Source organism: Colias croceus, chromosome 10, assembly GCF_905220415.1.
Source record: "Colias croceus chromosome 10, ilColCroc2.1".
Lineage (NCBI taxonomy): Eukaryota > Metazoa > Arthropoda > Insecta > Lepidoptera > Pieridae > Colias > Colias croceus.
The window spans coordinates 2306150-2326376 of NC_059546.1; the positions used below are offsets into that span (position 1 = coordinate 2306150).

At 32.3% G+C, this 20227-nt stretch overlaps 3 protein-coding genes across 3 annotated transcripts in view; 2 read left to right on the plus strand and 1 right to left on the minus strand.

The window, feature by feature from the left end:
• Window positions 1–433: 433 nt before the first annotated feature.
• LOC123694764 lies at window positions 434–1578 on the plus strand. The gene is made up of 2 exons (XM_045640331.1): window positions 434–523; window positions 773–1578. Exons 1-2 carry the CDS (start codon window positions 475–477, stop codon window positions 1036–1038), a joined length of 315 nt encoding a protein of 104 aa, XP_045496287.1. The 5' UTR covers window positions 434–474; the 3' UTR covers window positions 1039–1578.
• A 4743-nt stretch (window positions 1579–6321) lies between these two features.
• On the plus strand, window positions 6322–7044 carry LOC123694765 (probable myosin-binding protein 4; the record flags this gene model as incomplete). Its single annotated transcript, XM_045640332.1, has 1 exon — window positions 6322–7044. A coding segment is annotated over one exon (612 nt), but the record flags the coding sequence as incomplete, so codon positions are not given.
• Window positions 7045–15756: 8712 nt separating this feature from the next.
• The window catches only part of LOC123694735 (protein tramtrack, beta isoform), a 437925-nt gene continuing 433454 nt past the window's right edge, over window positions 15757–20227 (minus strand). Inside the window, exons 5-9 of the mRNA XM_045640237.1 lie at window positions 18764–18921; window positions 18058–18262; window positions 17429–17692; window positions 16609–16767; window positions 15757–15971 (exon numbers count right to left, since the gene is read on the minus strand). Coding sequence (XP_045496193.1) covers window positions 15772–15971; window positions 16609–16767; window positions 17429–17692; window positions 18058–18262; window positions 18764–18921 — 986 coding nt within the window. The 3' untranslated portion in view covers window positions 15757–15771. The remainder of the gene's footprint in view (window positions 15972–16608; window positions 16768–17428; window positions 17693–18057; window positions 18263–18763; window positions 18922–20227) is intronic.

A 20227-nucleotide genomic window follows, 5' to 3' on the forward strand; every position in this document is an offset into this window, starting at 1 on the left:
GTTTAAAATATTATAAGTATGCAAAATAATTAATAAATACTATTTTTTATGAATACATCCCAGATTTATTGTATTCCAATCATCATTTGCAAGAATTTATTGATAACTATAAGTCTTCTCCAAGTGTAAATAACTGGAGAAACAACTTTAGGTACAGTCCATAATTGGGTGTTCATAACTGGATGTTGTCCAAAACTGGATGTCCATCATTAGATTTTAACTGTCCAACACTGGTGCAAAAAAGTGTTTTTTTAATTTATAAATAACTTTATTATTTATGCATTGTAATCTTTTTTCTAACAATGGTTATGTTAAACTAACATTGAACTAAAGGTATTCAAAAACAATATCCAATAAAGTTAAAAAACCTATGAGTAATTTGCAAAAAACTTGATTTTTTTCCTTAATCTGTACAAGACTGGTGCCGTTACGTTAAATTAGCAGAAAATTTGTTTTATTTTTTTTTTTCGAAGAATGCTCCATTTCCTTCAACTACAACCAAGTCAATTCAGAACCACGACAGGTATGTCTATTGTCTATTTTATATTACACAAGTAATTTCGTAAAAAATTGGATTATGTTCGGAAATTTGAAAACTTTATAGATTTTGAGGCATCTTTAAAATTTTTCCCTACTTTATTACTTTTTAAACTTCCTGTTACACACTATACGATGAAATAATTTTTGAACTTTGTGCAGTACTTCTTGTGGTTCAAACAAACTCTTCAGCTTTATATAATAAGTATAGATGATACCAATTTTCATATTTCAGCGGTCTTCATAATGGATTTTGTCGGGAAGCATCCGAGACTAATCCACAAGAATTTCTCCTACAAACGTCAACGAGTGAACAAGAATGGAGTGACTGTGTGGTATTGTTCCAAACGGAAATTTGGATGTAAGGCGTATGCTAATACCTGGGGTGAGAAGCTGCTAGCTGCGTCTCCTCATGACCATGATCCTCCAATACAATGGGATATGGATAAACTTCAGTGTAATATGCTGGAACAGGATAAGCCTGAAGATACTTTTGACTAACATAAAAGTATATAAGTCCCATGTCCCCTAGTGGGGTAAGGGGCAGATGCATGATGCATACATCTGATCGATTTTCTTTAGAAACAAGTAAGTGATCAGCTTTCTGTGTCCTGTCAAACCGAGACATTTTTTTTCTTCGTCTCCACCGGGAATCGAACCTAGGTCCCATCGATTCAACGCTCACGCGTTAACCACTTTACCAAGGAGGCGGTCATTAGGATAATAAAAAGTGGACTAATTGTTTCACCAAGCTTTATACGTCCATGATCTGCTTTTTCATTTAGACTTCTAGATACTAAAATTGTGGGGCATAATGCTATTATTAAAATATTATAATCAATTTTGTCAATAGCATTTTAAATACTACAGTTCGTAAATGTAACGCAATTAATTTGTTTATGACTAGTTTTCGTCACCTTAGGAATAATTTAGAATGTATTTTAGGAATTTTGACATCACATATATGTATATGTATATATTCACTTTAAACCGTATTTGTTTAGGTTGTTTAAATTTAAATAAATATACTTTCTTTCTAAATATGGCCAACGTTTTATTTTCATTATGCATAATATGGATGCAATATTATTGTATTTATAAATAATTGAATTACAATCTGCCTCGTTGTGTATTTGAAATTATTCTGAGACAATTTGAAAATAGAAAATTTAAAAATGACCCAAAAATGATATTTCAACATGGCGATGTCCTTACAAAAAACGAATGAATCCTGATTCTTCAGAAATTCATTCTAGTAGTCGTAGTTTTAGAATCCCAAGAAGTTAAATCATATTTCCATAGCATAATCCTCGACCTGTAATATAAACAACATTAATTTCACAGTTCGTTTCATATCACCCAGTACAAAAAGGAATCCGTTGCTGATGTATCAGAAATACACCTTCAAGAAGGCGTGGCAGACTCGGACAGGCAAAATATTATGGTACTGCTCGCGAAGGCCGTATGGCTGTAGGGCTTATGTGAATACACAAAACAACGAGATCACTCTAGGGGCAGATCATAACCATGATCCACCGCAGTATTATAGCGCTAATGGGAAGTTTTATAAAATGTAACTACTGACACAGAATATATAATAGTACTACGTACAGAAGGTTCACTCCCTAATAAAAGTTATACCGTCATACCAGCACCGTTCATACTTCGTCTGATAGAACTCTTAGTGTGATTGAGCAGTGTACATGGATAGACATTTAGATTTGTGATATTAGTAGGATCTCAAATAGATATTGGAAGTTAATAATTGATATTTAATCGGCCTGCAATCCTTTAAAAGGAGTATTTTTTCATTTATTTCAAGGCTTTAAATTGGGTTTTGTCTAATTCATTATTAATAATTAAATATAATATGTTTATTGATTCTTAGTCATTAAAATAAATGATGTAGAACCGAGTTGGAATAGAAGAATAGATTTGTTATAGCAGAAAGTTGTGGTAAAATAAACTTTATTAAAATAATAAGCATTATCATTACCTATAATAGACATTTAATAAATCATAGGATACAATAATGGTATTCCGATATTGTATCCTATGATTTATTAAATACCGATTCTAAACCGGTAACGTATTAATTAAATTAGAATTAAATATTTAATTGGTGATTTCAAACGTTCCAAAGTTACAAATATGAAGTATTTATACTTATGAATAAAACTCAAGTTGACATGATTACACATAGATTGTAATTCAGTACATTTCAAAGTTTAAAAAACAAGGTCACTAGAGGGATCAACTATAACATCGTTATGTGAAGTCACCATTGCCAGTCTTTAAAATCACATAGAAATTAACCCAAATAGTTTCTATTCCAGCTTATTTCAGAATTTCAACGAAGGGCACACGACAAATGGTAATTGGAGGCTACGCTTTCATCTGTCGTACATATTGTCTAAACTATGTGAAAAAGAACTGGAAGTGCGCTACACATGCTGATTGTACAGCTAAAGTCCACACGATAGATGACGAAATTGTCATCCTGAATAATGAGCATAATCACCCGGAGACTATTTTCAATGCACACGATTTCAATTACTAGGAATAGCTAGAATTGGTGATCTTAATATAGTATTTACACTTTATATTTCAATGGCTGACCTTTTTCTTTCTGGCTGGTGTTCCTTATAGTAGCATCATTCACGATAGTTTTGTATATATTATTGTTTCCTATATCATGCACCAACAAACGCTGACTACACAACTTCTTTTTCATTAATTAAACCGTACCGAATTCTAGACCAAATAGGTCTCGATCTAGGATCGATAAACTGGTCGAGGAAGAATTCCAACCAATACCCGCGGCCCCATCATTAAAGCGGCTCGACGGAACACAGTGGGGTTTTAGTCGGTAAGAATCCGACATAACCCACGGCTCCTTCCCCGGGAGCCATGGGTATCTTTGGAAGATTTCCCCACTTAAAAAAAACAAAAAGGATCGATAAACTGACTTGATTAACTGGTATTTTTATCTGCAGGTATAATTTCTATGTCATCCAGGGGAGGCAAAATCCTCACCCTGGGAGAGCACCGTTTTCGCTTGGATTATGTAAAGTCAGACAGGAGTTTTTGGCGCTGCAGCAAGAGACTGCAATACGGATGTAAATGTAAAATTCGTATTATCAACGGCGAGATATATCCCTCAGGAGAACACACTCACTTATAAGTAACTCCAGAGTGAAGATTTTGCGTTTAACAAATAGTGTGTGAGCAGATTTTACATTTTTTTAAGTATTTATATCATTTAGAGGATATTTTTAATAAGTTTTTTTTTAATTGGAAATAACAACAAATATGAAACAAAACAAACTTTCATATTTGTTATTAACTTGAAGAGCTCTAACACAATAAAAGGCGTATATTTTTTCGAAACTATATAATACTTATATGGATTTTTTCCTTGTATAAAAGACACGAAATTTATAATAAAAGGTCTAACTATAAACGTTGATTGTGTTTTACTCAGATTTAGATAAATTAATCATGTGCAGCTTCGAGATTATATTTTAATAACTAACTGTCCCGGCAAACGTTGTTCTGCCTTACTCTTATCAAGGGTATGAAAAATAGATGTGGCCCGATTCTCAGATCTTCATCTACCCAATAGGCACACAAAATTTCATGACAAACGGTCCAGCCGTTTCGAAGGAGTATTGTGACTAACATTGTGACGTAAGAATTTTATATGTAGACTAGCTTCCGCCCACGACTTTGTACGTGCATCCCCGTTTTTCCCCGTTCCCGTAAGAATATCGGAAAATCCTTTCTTAGGGGACGCCTACATTATGACATCTACCTGCATGCCAAATTTCAGCCCGATACGTCCATTGGTTTGGGCTGTGTGTTGATAGATCACTATATCAGTCACCTTTGAGTTTTATATATTAACATATATAGATACAAATACAGAATATTTGCAGATAGGCAAAGAAGAAAGCGTCAAAGAATGACTAGAGAGGAGGTGTTGCTAAGAAAGAAGATTGCAGAGAGAGCGAGGTACAGACGAATAAAACAAGATCCGCTGAAGTACGCACAATTGAAGATAAAGAGAAGAATTTCGTATTGGAGCAAGAAAGAACCTGGGATGCAAATTTATTATGACTAGGTGGTCTATGAAGTGAAGTAGGCTCTTATTGGGGCGTGAATAAAATCTCTATCACAAATCTTCCTACTGTTTGTAATAATTATACCTACCACTAAAAAACTGGAGTCTAACGTATTGTAAAATCTGTTGCCGCGTCTGTCTGTTTGTCTAACTCAAAAACTGCAGCGCCAATTTTAATTCTGTTTTCATCAATGGATAGGCCATGCAAAAGTAAAGTTTTTCTGGGAAGGTTTTAGTTTATAATATATTTATTATACTATTTTATCGTGTTTCGAGGTCAAAACATATCTTTTTATTGTTGATCTCCACTCTGTAGCATTACCAGTGGATATCTTATATATTATACTATCTTTTTGGGTAGGTAAGCATATATTTTTTGTTATTCCATCAATAAAGTAGCTTTTAATGCAACTCCAGATGTAAATCTATACATATAATAAATCTGTAGAAGGGTCAATTCTGTACATTGAAAATATTGAAAAAATAAATAGCAGTGGGTGTTACTGGATCGATACCAAGCCCAAATATGTGATTAAAAAAAATTTTGTCTGTCTGTCTGTCTGTCTGTATGTTCAGGCATCACGTGAAAACTATCGGTTCGATTTCGATGAAACTTGGTATAATTATATCTTATTATCCTGGGCATAAAAAAGGATACTTTTTATCCCGGAAAAATACGTAGAAAAAAAATCTTAATTTTTCTTAATTTTTCTGCTCGGACGGAGTCGCGGGCGGAAGCTAGTTGTAAATATGGGTCTTAGTTTAGGGTTTATAGTAGGTAAAATATTATAGGAACTTTTTTTTTTTTTTAATTAATTTATTGTGTCCTAATTGAGTCCGGTTGATTTGGTAAAAATTGTGGTAATTCGAAAAGCAATAATAGTTATCTTTTTACGTTTTTCGTTATTTATTTATACAGATTATTATAGTTGTTTAAGGTCTTTATACATTTCATTTATAATTCTATTAAAAGATGATATACGATTTGAATTAAATGTTGTTATTAATTAATTGTATTTGGATTTAAAATATCCGTCGCTAGTACAATTGTAGAAATAATAAACTTATTGAGTATAATTACTGTATATTGTTTTATTCAATTCAATTTTCTAAAATTCAAATTCATCGAATTCCAATAAAATAATATATTTTTATTTAACAAAACTAAAGCGCGTCACACACGGTGAAGATAGGTACTACAATATTTTATGTTAAGATCCTCTAATATAAAACGTTATAGTATCTTAAGGTATCCGGTATCAGCGTTCTGACCATCATTTTTCTTTTTGTCATTGCGTACTAAGGCCCCTGTAGAACCGCCATCCTGTTACAAATGACCCACAAAATTTCGGGTACGCAATGACAAAAAGAAAAATGATGGTCAGAACGCTGATACCGGGATACCATAAGATACTATAACGTTTTATATTAGAGGATCTTAACATAAAATATTATAGTATCTTCACCGTGTGTGACGCGCTTTATGCTTTTTTCTCTCCTCAATAAAAATAACAATTTGGTCTTCAATAAAAAATAAGGTGGCAACCTTCTTACTGAGTGTGCGGTTCTAGAGAAAAATTGAGTATACAAATATATTTCTATTAATGTTTCATTCCTCACCATGCATTAGGGCCTGAGGGATTGTTGTTTAATAATAATAATGTGTTTTTATACTTTCAATCAACAAGTTCATTGGCAATTGTCCTATTTTTGTTATTTTCAAGGAAGATACTTACTATTTTATATTTTCAGCTCGCGGAATCATCACGAACGTTATCACAACAGGAGCCAGAGAAACCATAGATAGTGGTAATACCTCTGATGATGACGTCATTGAGGTCGTAAGAGATGAAGCTCCAATAGAAATACTATCAGATGGAGAAGAAATGGAACTAGAGAATACAAGAAAGTCTTGTATTCAACAAAACTTTGAATTCACTACTCAGACTCCTGAGTCTACGTCAGAGTGTAAAACTATGAAGGATGACGAGGCAAATTTCAATTTTATTGATATTGAAAATTCTGTAAATCCAGAACATATATTCGCTCCTGTTATATCTAATACTGTATCATTGGAAAATAAGAGTGAAGTAGAAAAGGCTAAGGAAAGCGCTGCACTTAATGATACTGTAGTGAATGAAAACAATATTTCTGATAATAATGACTCTAATGAAAAAGAAAATCATAAACAAGATGAAGTGGATCCTGCTAAAGATCCTCTTGCATCAAAATCCTCGGAAGATGGAGAGGGAGATAATAAATCCTCTGAATAATGTTATTACTAAATGTATGCTTTAGTTTTAAGTGTGTTGTGAATCGTTTATTCTGTTTTTGGGTATTATTTGTACTTATACAATAAAAAATAAAAATTATTTATAACTATATTTTTTACAGTGTTTTAATTCCGAAAAATCTATAAAACAATTTTAATTGACATGTCTCGTGGTTATTTTATCAAACCTAATGTATAATTTTCCAAATAAACGTATTGACAATAATTTTCTCTCATTTGTCTCCAACCTATTTTAATTGGGGAATTTAACGTAACTCAAATACCTACAAGCTATATAATTATAGTGATACCTAATCATTACATGAAATTCTTCGTCAGAACACTTTCATAAAAATGCCTACAACATTTCCTTAAAAAGCAAATAAAACATAGCCAATAGGTAAAACAAAGTTTATTCAAACATTTGTAACACAGAGATAATATGACATTTTCTAATATTACGTTGCTATAATATTGTGGAACGATTTCTTTTACAGAATATTTTGCTTAAATTTTATGAGGAATATACAAAGTCTATAAAAGGTATTACAAAATATACTTCTAATGTAACATTTACAAGGCATTATAAGGCACTAAATTTACAAATGTCAATTTAAATTCGATCAATGTAAACATTCTCTTATTATATTCAAGTTTATTAGCTATTAAATAAAATTTTAAATCGTCATTTATGCATAAAAACATCCACTTCTATTTCCATACAAATTTACCATGATCTATATTAACAAATTCTATATTATAAGGTGACCCAACAAAGGTTGTTCTACCGAGAATACCGTATTAATTAGTAGTATAAAAAGTTTTTAACACATTCTAAAACCTACCAAATATACAAAACAATTTATAATTATCATTTGAGCGATACTATTGGTTCTTTAAAAACACTTCCCTCGCTACGCATCCAGCACATCTCTGGTGGAAAAGCACCCTAATAAATGCAATAAGTAAATGCTACGAATGGTTATGTGCTAAGTAACTTCTGACTATAACATTGTCGTATGTGGTGAGACTAGCCTTGCACCCCAGCTGTATCCGCTTGTTGCAAGTCCAACGAATTTTCTCCTTATATGCTTCGTGCTTTATGAACTTGTGTTTGCCGACGTACACGACGGGAAATCCCCGGTTCGATACGCCAAATTTCACTGAAAATGTAGGATTAAGCAGTTAAAACCAGGTAAATTTTGTTCAATGCAATGGTTTGACCTTTACATGCAGTTTTTGTCGCTCAGATAACGGATCGTATGAAACATGTGTTATTTTTCAGATAATTCTTATGTTATATTAATAAAGAATTAAAAAGATCTAGATGTTTTACTATTATCCTGTGTACCTTCTTAATACGGTGTATTTACATGAAACGAGCGAATATTCATTCTAACTCCACTATATCAAATTATTATTTTAGTGTAAACACGCGTTGAGCATTCTTTCGTTGTTCTTAGTGCGTTCTAAGATAAAAGATTCTATACAATGTTCTAATACTGAACAACACTGAATACGACTTTTCGTTTACACTCAAAGATCACGAAAGTATGCTCTAGCTGCAACTCTAGCTCTATGTTCGTTTGATGTAAATGCATCGATATACAAATTCAATATGCGGTGGTCAAATCGTACTTATATCATGTACAAAAATGATCGGGACAATAGTCCAGTAAAGTTGGCTTGGCTACCCTATTGGCTCCTTTTGGTCTACACTGTCCAAAAGCATAGCTAGATAATATTCTTACAACCCAGTGTTTGCCATCATAACACATTGCTTAAAGGGTAAATGACAAATATTTGTTGCAATGTATACGCAGAAAATATTGCTATAAGAAGCTATGCATAGTTCTAAGTGAAAGAAAATGTACCATCTACAAGTTTCAATAACAAATCTAACCTTCTTTTTTGTTTCAGTGACCATCTCCGGGGCGGATTCTTTCGCGTCGTACTGTCTGAGTAAGCAAGGGAAAATGGGCATTAATGTGGGTGGCTATAGGTTCAGATTTAATGGATGCGCGAGGAATGGTAAGATTCGATGGAGGTGCTCAAGAGGGCCGTGGTGTAAGGCAGCCCTTCACACGTATAGAGGCAGGATCGTGTATATACAGAGCATACATAACTGTGGCCCGAAACCTCCTATCAATGCTTAAGTAATTGTAATGAGATGTTTGTATATTTATTGAAAAAAAAAATTTTATTTTTTGTGTGAGAATTTTTTTATTTCGAAACAAAATGTTGTCTCTATATTTATTGAAGTTGTAACTAAAAGATAAATCTATGTCCATGTGAATTGAAAAGATATTAAAAAGCTCTTGAATTTTATTCCTAACCCCGTTTCGATTGAAAACCTAGCGTATAAAATGATATACAGTACAAATTGTCTAAAATAGACATTAAACGATTTTATTACGATATTATAAGCTGTATTATTGTAAATAGTTGCAACAGCTCAAGAGTTAGTGATTTCAACATTTGAAACAATAATAACAGGGTTGTAATATTTTTATTGTTAATTGGTACATATATCAAATATCAATGCATCAGATTGTCATGAAAAATATTTTTTTCGTATCGATGGCTGAAATTTACAAATCATTAGAATTAATGTTAAGTGATTGTACTCTGTAAATATAAATAAAGATGTACTTTGTACTGTGGTATTTTTAACAAAATATGTCGACTAATATATTTCGGATTCACTTTATATTAGCGTAGTCTACGCGATTGTTTTTACATGATTTATCCTAGGCTTATTGTTATGCTCAACTTGTAAGAAGGCAATTTCAATCCTAATATTTTGTTTAGGTCATTTTCTGGAAGTATAGATAAATGTTTTTTTTTTCCTAAATATTAAGGATTCCGCATATATTTGTTGGTAGGTATATCAATGTTTATAAAAATAGAAATGAAAATAATGGAATTCAAAACAATACATATTTTGAAGATGTTTTGCCAAAGTAAAAAATTGTGTCAAATTTCAAGTTACAGCTGATAATACTGAGTAATTTTTTCTACTTATTTTTTATGTTGGTTTATTCAGCAATGTTTTTAAGCTATTGCATAGCTTCTATCGCGGGCCTTGAGCGCAGGGACCGAATCGAGAAATTCCGTAACGAAAAACCTCACGCTCCCCACTCCGACGGGCTCCGAGGCGTGGCTTGAAGGCATACTATGCAATAGCTTTACCGCGGCAGTCCCCGAGTGCCACACGTCTTTTTTTTTATTTTTTTTTCTAATTAGATAATAAACGTTGACAATATGTTAATAATTATGATTGTTTTTGATCGTTGCTTACAGAAATTTTGGTTTATATTCATGTATTGTGTATTGAAGTTATTTTAAATTGAACAATGATATTTTGTACATTTTTGAACCTATCATATACAGGGTAAGCTTAATTAAAAATACCAATGTAAATATTAATTTTACATATAGAATTAAGCGCGTCACACACGGTGAAGATACTAGGTATAATATTTTATGTTAAGATTCTCTAATATAAAATATTACAGTATTTTGTGTCAGTGTTTCGGGTCATTTGTAACAGGATGGCGGTTCTACAGGGGTCTTAGTACGCAATGACAAAAAGAAAAATCATGGTCAGAACGCTGATACCAGTACCAGATACCTTAAGATACTGTAATATTTTTTATTAGAGAATCTTAACATAAAATATTATAGTATCTTCACCGTGTGTGACGCGCTTTAGAGTAACGTAATATTATTATAACTAATATTAAATATATATCTGTAAGAAAAAAAATGTATAACGATGGATAAGAAAGGTGATGTTTTTGTATTTATTTTATTAAATAAAAATGGTAGATATACTATTATAGTGCAATAGAAAACACACATGAGAATAGAGTAAAAAATGTAAAATAATTCATTTATTGCTTCTCCTTTATTTAATAGTCCAATGACTCCAAAATTGTGCACTTTGGTTCTTGCCAAATATTATAATAATTTGTCGTCTTTTGTTGGTCGCTACATCTTTTTTGTTAAGCTATTGCATAGCTTTTAACTCAGACTTTGAGCGCGGCGACCGAACGTAAAAATTTTGTAACGAAAAAACCTAACACCCCCCACTCCAACCGGTACAGCAATGCGATGCTATGTAATAGCTTTACCGCGGCAGTCCTCGAGTGCCACACTTATTTTTTTGTTAATACTATAGCAAACACATTATTTAAATAGTTAATTTTGTTACTAATATATGTAATAATATTATTACTAGGTTAGAATGTACAATATTTGTATAGAAAGATAGTATATCATGAATGAATATACCTCCCTACCTCTTACTATGAAGTGGTTGTGTACTGTTACCTATATGTATGGATATTGCCAAAAATACCTATTTGATGTAATTGGATGTTTTTGAATAAAACTAGTCAAAATTATTCAGTGTTTTATTTATTTCACTCTACAATAACATAAAATAATAGTTTATTAGCCAACAACAAATTTTAGAGTTTACATCTATTTGCTAATAATTAAGTAAATTTGCAGAAAATAAAATAATTTTTAATGATGTTTTAAGTAATTAATAAAAATATCAGACAGTAACTTAGGTTATATAATTAGACTATTCAGTACTGATCCTACTTTTCGTACATAACATAATTTTCCTTTACAAAGAATTGTCTCTGAATTATTAAAACATTATTGATTACAACATAGAGCCTAGTTTCAGATTCGAATGCTAAAACTGTATATAAGAAAATCGTAGAAAAGTCAAAACTGTACATTGAATATTTATTTTAAATAATAAATGGGGCGTGATCTACATTACAATAGATACATCAAAAATTCCTTCGAATCTTCGGCCGCGTAGTTTAAGAATAACCCGCATAGTTCTCGTTCCCGTGGGATTTCCGGATCCTGTGTCCTTCCCTTTCATGCTATCTCTGTACCAAATTTGAAGTAATTAAATTGAGTTTAGCCCGGACATACATACAAAGAAACAGTTAAATTCTAAAAACTGTATATTTGACTTCACCACTCATACGTCCCGACCTTAACATCACTATTGACCGTCCGGCTTCGCGCGGCTAATTTAAGAAGACTTATGGATAAGTCTTCTTTTGAGTAGTGGATCCACTACTCAAAAGAAGCTCAAAATCGATATAATTATTTTAAAAACCACTTTGTATAGAAAAAAAAAACTGTATGTATATTAGGAGCTTATTTTTACGAACATATATTTACGAACTATTTTCTAAGCATGAAGAGCTTACAAATCTGGAGTGGTCCGCACAAATGAATTTGCTGCATACGTGGCAGCGTCTTCGGCTGCTTTTATCGCGAGCTCTCCCGCAGGGAACACAGCGCCCAACAGACGAAGTGAAAGGCGCTTTTTTCTCGGACGCTGGAATCTTTTTCCTCATATTGAATAAGCCAATTCAGGATTTTGACCCCTTTTCTCGAGTGCATCTTTTTTCTACAAAATCATAGTTGATGATAGTAGAGGTCGCGCGGACTACATGTGTAGACCACTGACCGTTTTAGTTTTTTTTTTTATAAAATTCATAATTATGCCATTTTCTTTATTAATATTAAAAAACGTATCTACTATTCAAAATAAAATTATCATAATATGCACATACTTCTTTTAAGAACACAGAGATCAAAAATCAGTAACATAAATGACTAGCTTTCCACCCGCGACTTCGCTCGCGTGTTCAAAGTTGTTTCGATTCACATTTGTTTTATGACTAATTACAATTTTCCAAGCATGAAATGCACACATATCTGGAGTGATCCGGACAAATGTATTTGTTGCATCCATGGCAACGCCTTCGGGTGCTTCTATTGCGTCTTCGCCCGCACTGCACACAGCGCCCAACAGATGACGTACGAGGCGCTTCTGACGCAAATGAAGCTAACGTCTTGCTCGTCTTTTTCTTTAAGTCAATTTTGGATTTTGAGCCCTTTTCTTGAATGCATTTTTTCTCTACAAATTCACAATAAAAATGATAGATTTCAATAAAAAATCTAATTTTGAACATAACAAATACCTTTACTTTATTCAATGTAATATCAATAGATAACACAACGAATATTGTGCACTACAAACAATACAACGTATACAATGTTATACTCACGTAATACGTTTCGTGGATTATAGGTATATGTCGACAACGCGTTTTCCGTCAACTTTACCATACATTTCCTTAAACAACAACTGACCAAGGGTAGTCTGGTAGTCTGAGCTAATAAAATTGATCCTCATGCTAATTCAGGTATTTACCACTCTGGATTACATAAGTATTTATCCTCGTGTTTTCTGCAGGACAACAATATCACAAAAATCGAGTCATGATAATAGAATTTTTCATTCGCTATAATTGCTACTTAACAAAATAAATCATCAAATGGTTTACCATTTTTCATTTGGTGAAAATTACAATAAAAGAAAACAAACAAGAAAATGATAATATTTATTTATAAAATATATCTAAACCTTTAAATATAACACAAACTATGTGCGCCTTACCTGCGAATCAATACGTAACAAATTATTCTAGTTTTTTTTTTTTTTTTTTTTTTTTTTAATGCTATAGGATAGCAAACGAGCGACGCGTCGCCTGGTGTTAAGCGATACACGCCGCCCATAAGCATCCACTCCACTGGGAAGTGGATGTGTTGCTATCCTCAAAGGAATTTGGAAGGAGTTAGGTTTAAGGGGCGAGGATGGGAGGGAATGAGGATAGGGAAGGAGAGGATAGGTAGGGGACGGGAAGGGATGTGGGCCCAGCCCAGTGGGTCTAGTATCTACAATGAGCTAAAAATTAAATTATCTCTCAAGTCTTGGTTATTTTGCATATCAAAGAGTCAAAGACGCTTAAATATTAAGGCTTTACAGTTATATTATGCGAGTTTCCTTTCAAAATAGCCTATCGACAAAGCGACAATTGGAGAAAAAAAAATGGCGGATGAATACGCGGGAAATGTCATTTCGACGAAACCTTCGCGTTTCTCTATCCGCCATCTTGTTTTTTATTTTTCTTCAATTTTCACTTTATCGTATTATATTGTTAGTTGTTACATTATTGATAACAAATAAATGAAATATAATTTAAACACTGGTTTATTTTTACTAGACTTTGTTAAATGTTTAAAAGATTTTATTTATGTATTTGCACTCTGACCGTAACTTTTTTTTGGTAACATACATTTTTTTAAAATAAAATCTAGAATATAAATGCTTTATAACATATTCGTTAATTTTTACTGGGTTATGGAATATGGAAGTTTACAGGCGAAATATAGGTTTACACACTAAATATGATTCAATTTTCGTTGTGATTTTTCTATACAATACCCTATGTTAATATCACCATATTCATTTGATTAATATACATATTTAATTTATTTAAAACTCTAACAATATTATGATCAAATGAAAACGAATATATTAACTTTATGATGCTTTGACGACACACCAATACATTATGAAATCATAGGAAATTCAGAAAATACAGATGATTTTGTACAGAATATATAAAACATAATTAATTATGCTTAACATTTGGCCCCATCGCCTATTTATTATTTATTATTATTATTTAAATGGCAAAATACTTTTAAGTAGTTCTCTTTGAAAATTATGACTCTTCATTTTGTATTAATTACAATTGAATCCTAAAAACACAAGATTTAAATATCTCGATTTATTCACAAGTGAAAATAATTTTAATTCAATAAACATTTTTAAATCAAGTTTAAATGAATGACTCAAAAGATACCTTTTACTCATAAGTGTGCAATGACCTATTATATTAGTAGACGCGGCATACGCCAACATCATTGCACTAAAAAACAGCGTAATCAATACATACCTACTTACTAACGCATTATCACCAATACAGTTGTTCTCTCTTTCACTCTCACACACGAGACATAATACATGTCTCACTCATGTACTTCGTAATAACAACTGCCGATTAAAATACAAAAAGAACGTCCAGCCACGACGCTGAATGGTGCGTGACTAAGTGAAACTCGGGCACTTACCTGAGTTTTTTCTTGCCAAAATAGAGAGCGGGTAACGTATCTAGCTTTTTTATATATCATAGTAAGTGTGATTTTTTTTCAATTTTCATATCATAGCCAAACAAATTCAAAACTAAAGCATTACATTGCATAAGAACAGTTAAATTCTCATAAATAATATTAAATCTCTAAAATAAATAGTAACCCTAATTTTTCAACACGAAAGTGAAGAATGCTCTTTTACTAAAAACATAAAATCGATTTGACAAAAATTAAATAACAAGTGATAACTGCGTTAAAAACAACCGACTTCAAACTTGCACTTGCAAAATTTACAAATACCTACAGACAAAAATGCTCATAAAATAAAAACTACTGGGCCTATCCGACTAAAATTTTTATGGGACCAATTCGACACCATCCCGCATCGAACAAAAAAAGAATCACGTAAATCGGTTCAGAAACCTCGGAGTAATTGGTGTACATACATAAAAAATAAAAAAATAAAAAAAATACCGGCCGAATTGATAACCTCCTCCTTTTTTTTTGAAGTCGGTTAAAAAGCTAGTAAGTATTCCATTATCTAGCATTGGATAAAACTGGTATGTATTAAATAATATTATAAATAAAAAGGTGTAGATAGGTTACCAACAAAACATTCAATCTTCAAAAACGGCATAACTACTAAAGCACACACATTTAGACGTCAAAAAGAGATGGCATAATTCAACTATAGTGAGCGAAAGAGACAACTGAAGTAAACACTCCCGGAGTCTAAATAACCTAACACACTATTTTACGTATAATTCCTGGCAACCCATTAACTAAAATCGCACTAATCATTATTTACTTCAAATGTAGCGCTTGTTATTATCTGTGACCCCGAAACGACGTTGTGTTCGCTTTTCAAATGATCTAGTATAGTCTGTATGCTATTCTCTATGTTATCGAATTTTATAAATTCGTATTGACATATTTTACAAGAATACGTGTTGTCGCCGACGTTGAATACTTTCCAGACCCAATGGCTGCCGTCTGAAAAACAAACTGACTGTTATAATTTGTACTTTATTAGAAAAAAAATGGGTACCTATAGCAAATTCTAGAGATAGTGTGAAGAAGCGAGATGGAACGTTTGTCATGTCACACGCTGTCTGTGTTTTTTTTTTTTTGTTATATTTCACATGCATTTTAGTTAAGTATAGCCATATAAATGAAAAAAAAAGACGTGTGGCACTCGGGGACTGCCGCGGTAAAGCTATTGCATAGCATGCCTTCAAGCCACACCTCCGAGCCCGTCAAAGTGGGGAGCGTGAGGTTTTTTCGTTACGGAATTTCTCTATTCGGTCCCCGCGCTCAAGGCCCGCGATAGAAGCTATGCAATAGCTTAAAAAGTCAAAAGTTCCAGTAAAAGTCAAAAGTCAAAAGTAACTATAAAACACGATTTCAAACTAATGAAAAAAACCGAAATCTCTTAGAAATTTTTCCCTTATCAAGCAAATTATTGAGTATTTAGTTTTATAGTATTTAATTTTTTTCCAAAAACATGCGGGTTCGAGTCCCACCTAATGATCGATTTCTTTTTTCTATTCTTTAAAAATTATCAAGCCAATTATCGAAAAAACACTGAAATAGTGAAGCTACTGTCTACAACAATATAATATAGACTCACCTCCCCATTTATTATGCACAATCTTCAAGTGCCTGTTCATATTACCAGTCGCATTACCACCATGGCTGATCACTCGCTTACAAAGTTTGCATCGAGCTCTAGTTCTTGATACCAGGCTGAAGTACGACCAGACCCAACTGCGTCTGGGCTTCTTTGTTCCTATGGGTAAATAAATCGTGTTTGTAAAGTTATAGATTACTAGCAGTCCGACCCGGCTTCGCCCGTGGTACATATTTCGCAATAAAAGGTAGCTTATGTTCTTTCTGAGGGTTTAAAGATTATCTGTGCCAAATTTCATCAAAATCGGTCCAGTAGTTTATGAGTCCAGTTGTTGATGATACAATCAAACAAACAAAGTTTTCCTCTTTATAATATTAGTAGAAAAGTTATAGATAGGATATGCTCCAGAATAGAATGTCAGGTAATTGCCTAACTCGTGGAGAAGAGCCAGCTGTTGTTTGTTTGAGAGTGAAAGAACAGATTCGATAACTTTGCCGTATGTAAATACAGTATTGGTGGTGCATAACCTGAGTATACCCTTTAGTATCATTGAAAAATACTAACTGAAATATACATACAGAGATAGTCATGTCTTAATTTGATTGAGAATAAAAAGAAGATTTTTAATTATTATTTTTTTGTCCCTTTTTTGATCATGCATATACTAAACTATTGGCTAGTTTAGTAAAATTAGGAATTCAAACAAGTCCTGTACTAAGAGAGATTTGATATGTTAATCCAAAAAAAAAAAGTTTCATTGATAATCCTTGAAGCAAATTACAGACTTTATCTATAAAAAAAACTACAAAAAGCTACTCACGTGCGCTTCCCGCCACTTTTTCCACGCTTCCTTCTTTAGGAGTGTCCCATTTGATACTGACACCTATGACGTCATCATCTTGACCGCCTTTCGTAGTGATTTCTGACGCGAAAACTGCAGAATGCCGCGTTCTTATGTGTCTATTCATGTTGTTAGAATTACTGCCTTTTATTGAAAGAACTACGCTGCATAGCGAACATCTGTATATTGTTTTGGTCAATTGCTCGAAATACTTCCATACCCAACTCCGTTTTCTGCTTTGTTCTAGAAGTAATTGTTATTATATTACAGTAAAATAATAAGCTTGAAGATTATTTAAGTTTAATAACTCAGCCCCCGGAATCACAGACACAATAGAAAATCTATTGTGTCGTGGTCAGATCGGGCCGCTTGGGGCTCAATGGGTTAATATGCAAGAAATTTATGACAAAAGTATGAATTTTACAACAATGAGATAGTTCATAAATGCCATAAAAAAATGAGGAAGGATGTTATATATGATGTTAATATTAATTATTAAAATTACTATGAATATTTTATGTTTACTAAATAATCAGAAGGTATCATTTCTATAGACCTAAACTAATCTAACATGTAAGAAATTAGAAAACACACACTATTATACATACCTAAAATAGCTTTATGCTTTTCCTCCTGTTTATTGGGAAGCAATAAAAAGTCAGATTGGTCCAATTCTTCCTTCGGAGCATCCTTAAGAACTTCGGGTGTTTCGCAAATCTCCCCCAAGATGACAGAGTCATTCTTGAGATCGACATCTTTCATACTAAACTGTAGGAACTCGATTTGGTAGCCGACACCTGCATCGGAACTATCCTAGAAAATTATTTATATTTATATAACTTATATAATATGTATAACTTGGAAATACAAGATTTTAGGTCATTGTTGTTAAGAATTATTTAGGATAAATATGCAATATTCGGTTTGATTGTTTTTCTATAGGGTGGAGAAATAGCAGATCTCAATAAAAGGTAAGAAATTTTTGATATTAAATTGAAAACAAGCTCTTGTTTTTATTTTTTTATATTTTTGTTCTTGTTTTTTCTAAACTGTAACTTTTATAAGCTCCCTAACTTTGTCATGATTTACGTAATAGATTCAAAATGAAACTGAAAATATTATTTATAAAAAATATGTGTGGCACTCGAGGACTACCGCAGTATAGCATCGCATCGCTGTGCCGGTTGGAGTGGGGGGTGTTAGGTTTTATTTGTTACGGAATTTTTACATTCGTTCGTCGCGCTTAAAGCTATGCAATAGCTTAAAATATTATCTTTTTATACAAACTATGTTAAAAAAAATATTATTACATACCTTATGAAGCTCATACACTTCCTTATGACACCCCTGCAAGTGAATCACCAATTCCAGACACTTCTCCGTAACATCCACCTCCGAGTCACATATGTTACACTTGTATTTATTATCACTTAACATCATAAAGTATATCGGCACCCACTCTGGTAGCTTTTCTGTGAAAAAAATTTTTTTTAATTAAGTGGTAATATTATATGACTGCAAATAGTTATAGAAATGTATACAAACTTTTTATCCAAATATCTTACTGTTTAATTTTGATGAGATTTTTGTAGGGATAATGAAACAACTTTAGATATGTATAAACTTTTATTAGATACAAATGGACAAGAGTAAAAATGAAATACTGCATATTTGTTCACACTTTAATACTGATTTTTACAAAATATTTTGTTATTAGAGAACTAAGCAAACTAATAATATTGATTAATAATACTTTGTTTAGAATTAATATGAATATTAAAAGTACCTAATGTAAATTATTAAACCCCATCCTTGTAAAATAAGGGCAAAAATACTACAAATAATGTGTGCTACACATAGACCTATTATAATAGGCAAAAATGTTCTTATTTAATTTAAAAACTCAGCCCCCGGAATCACAGACACAATAGAAAATCTATTGTGTCTTGGCCCGATCGGGCCGCTCGGGGCTCAGTGGGTTAAATAATTTCCATAAATAAAGAACAACTCAAAAGTTATCATAATAATATTATCCCAATTATTGCAAATGCAATATCAAGCATAAATGATAAGGAAAATAACTGCTACACAATTTCCAACTTATTCTATACATTATTCTTTGTAAGTTCAAATTTTATTGCCCCAATACACTATAGATATGTTTAACCACTAGTCCGAAAACATAGGTTTCTTGTGATTATGGAAATCTCTCACAACTTCAACACCATAAGTTTGCATGTTTATCACGGAAATGCAACCAGTTTTCTGCCTATAAGAACAACACCACTGCTCAGCTCCACACTGCAGCTTACATTTAAACACATACGTGTAGCCTTGGAACATTATCTGGTGCCCTTTCTTCGTTGGAACACACTGCACCAAGTCATCACCTGAAATTTAGATAACCATGTAACATCTCTCTATATCCATTATTATCTCTTTAAAAACAACGTAGTTTATCAATACGCAGTCTGTGTGAGATGTTATGGTATAATATATATTTAAAGGAACAACAACACTTCGGGTTTATTATTAAAAATATGTTACATTTGTGTTATTTGTGAAATAAACAGAACTTTATTCACCAAACACGAAACAAAAACACGTTTGACGTCTTGACGTCAACTGTCATTATAAATTGACAACTCGGGCCACAACTCGGGCCATAATCGGATATTAAAAAATATTGAAAACAAACTAAAAAAAAATTATTTAATCAGAGTTAAATTAAAAACAATTGTTTTACTCTGATTAAATCTAACCTTATCGATGCAAAAA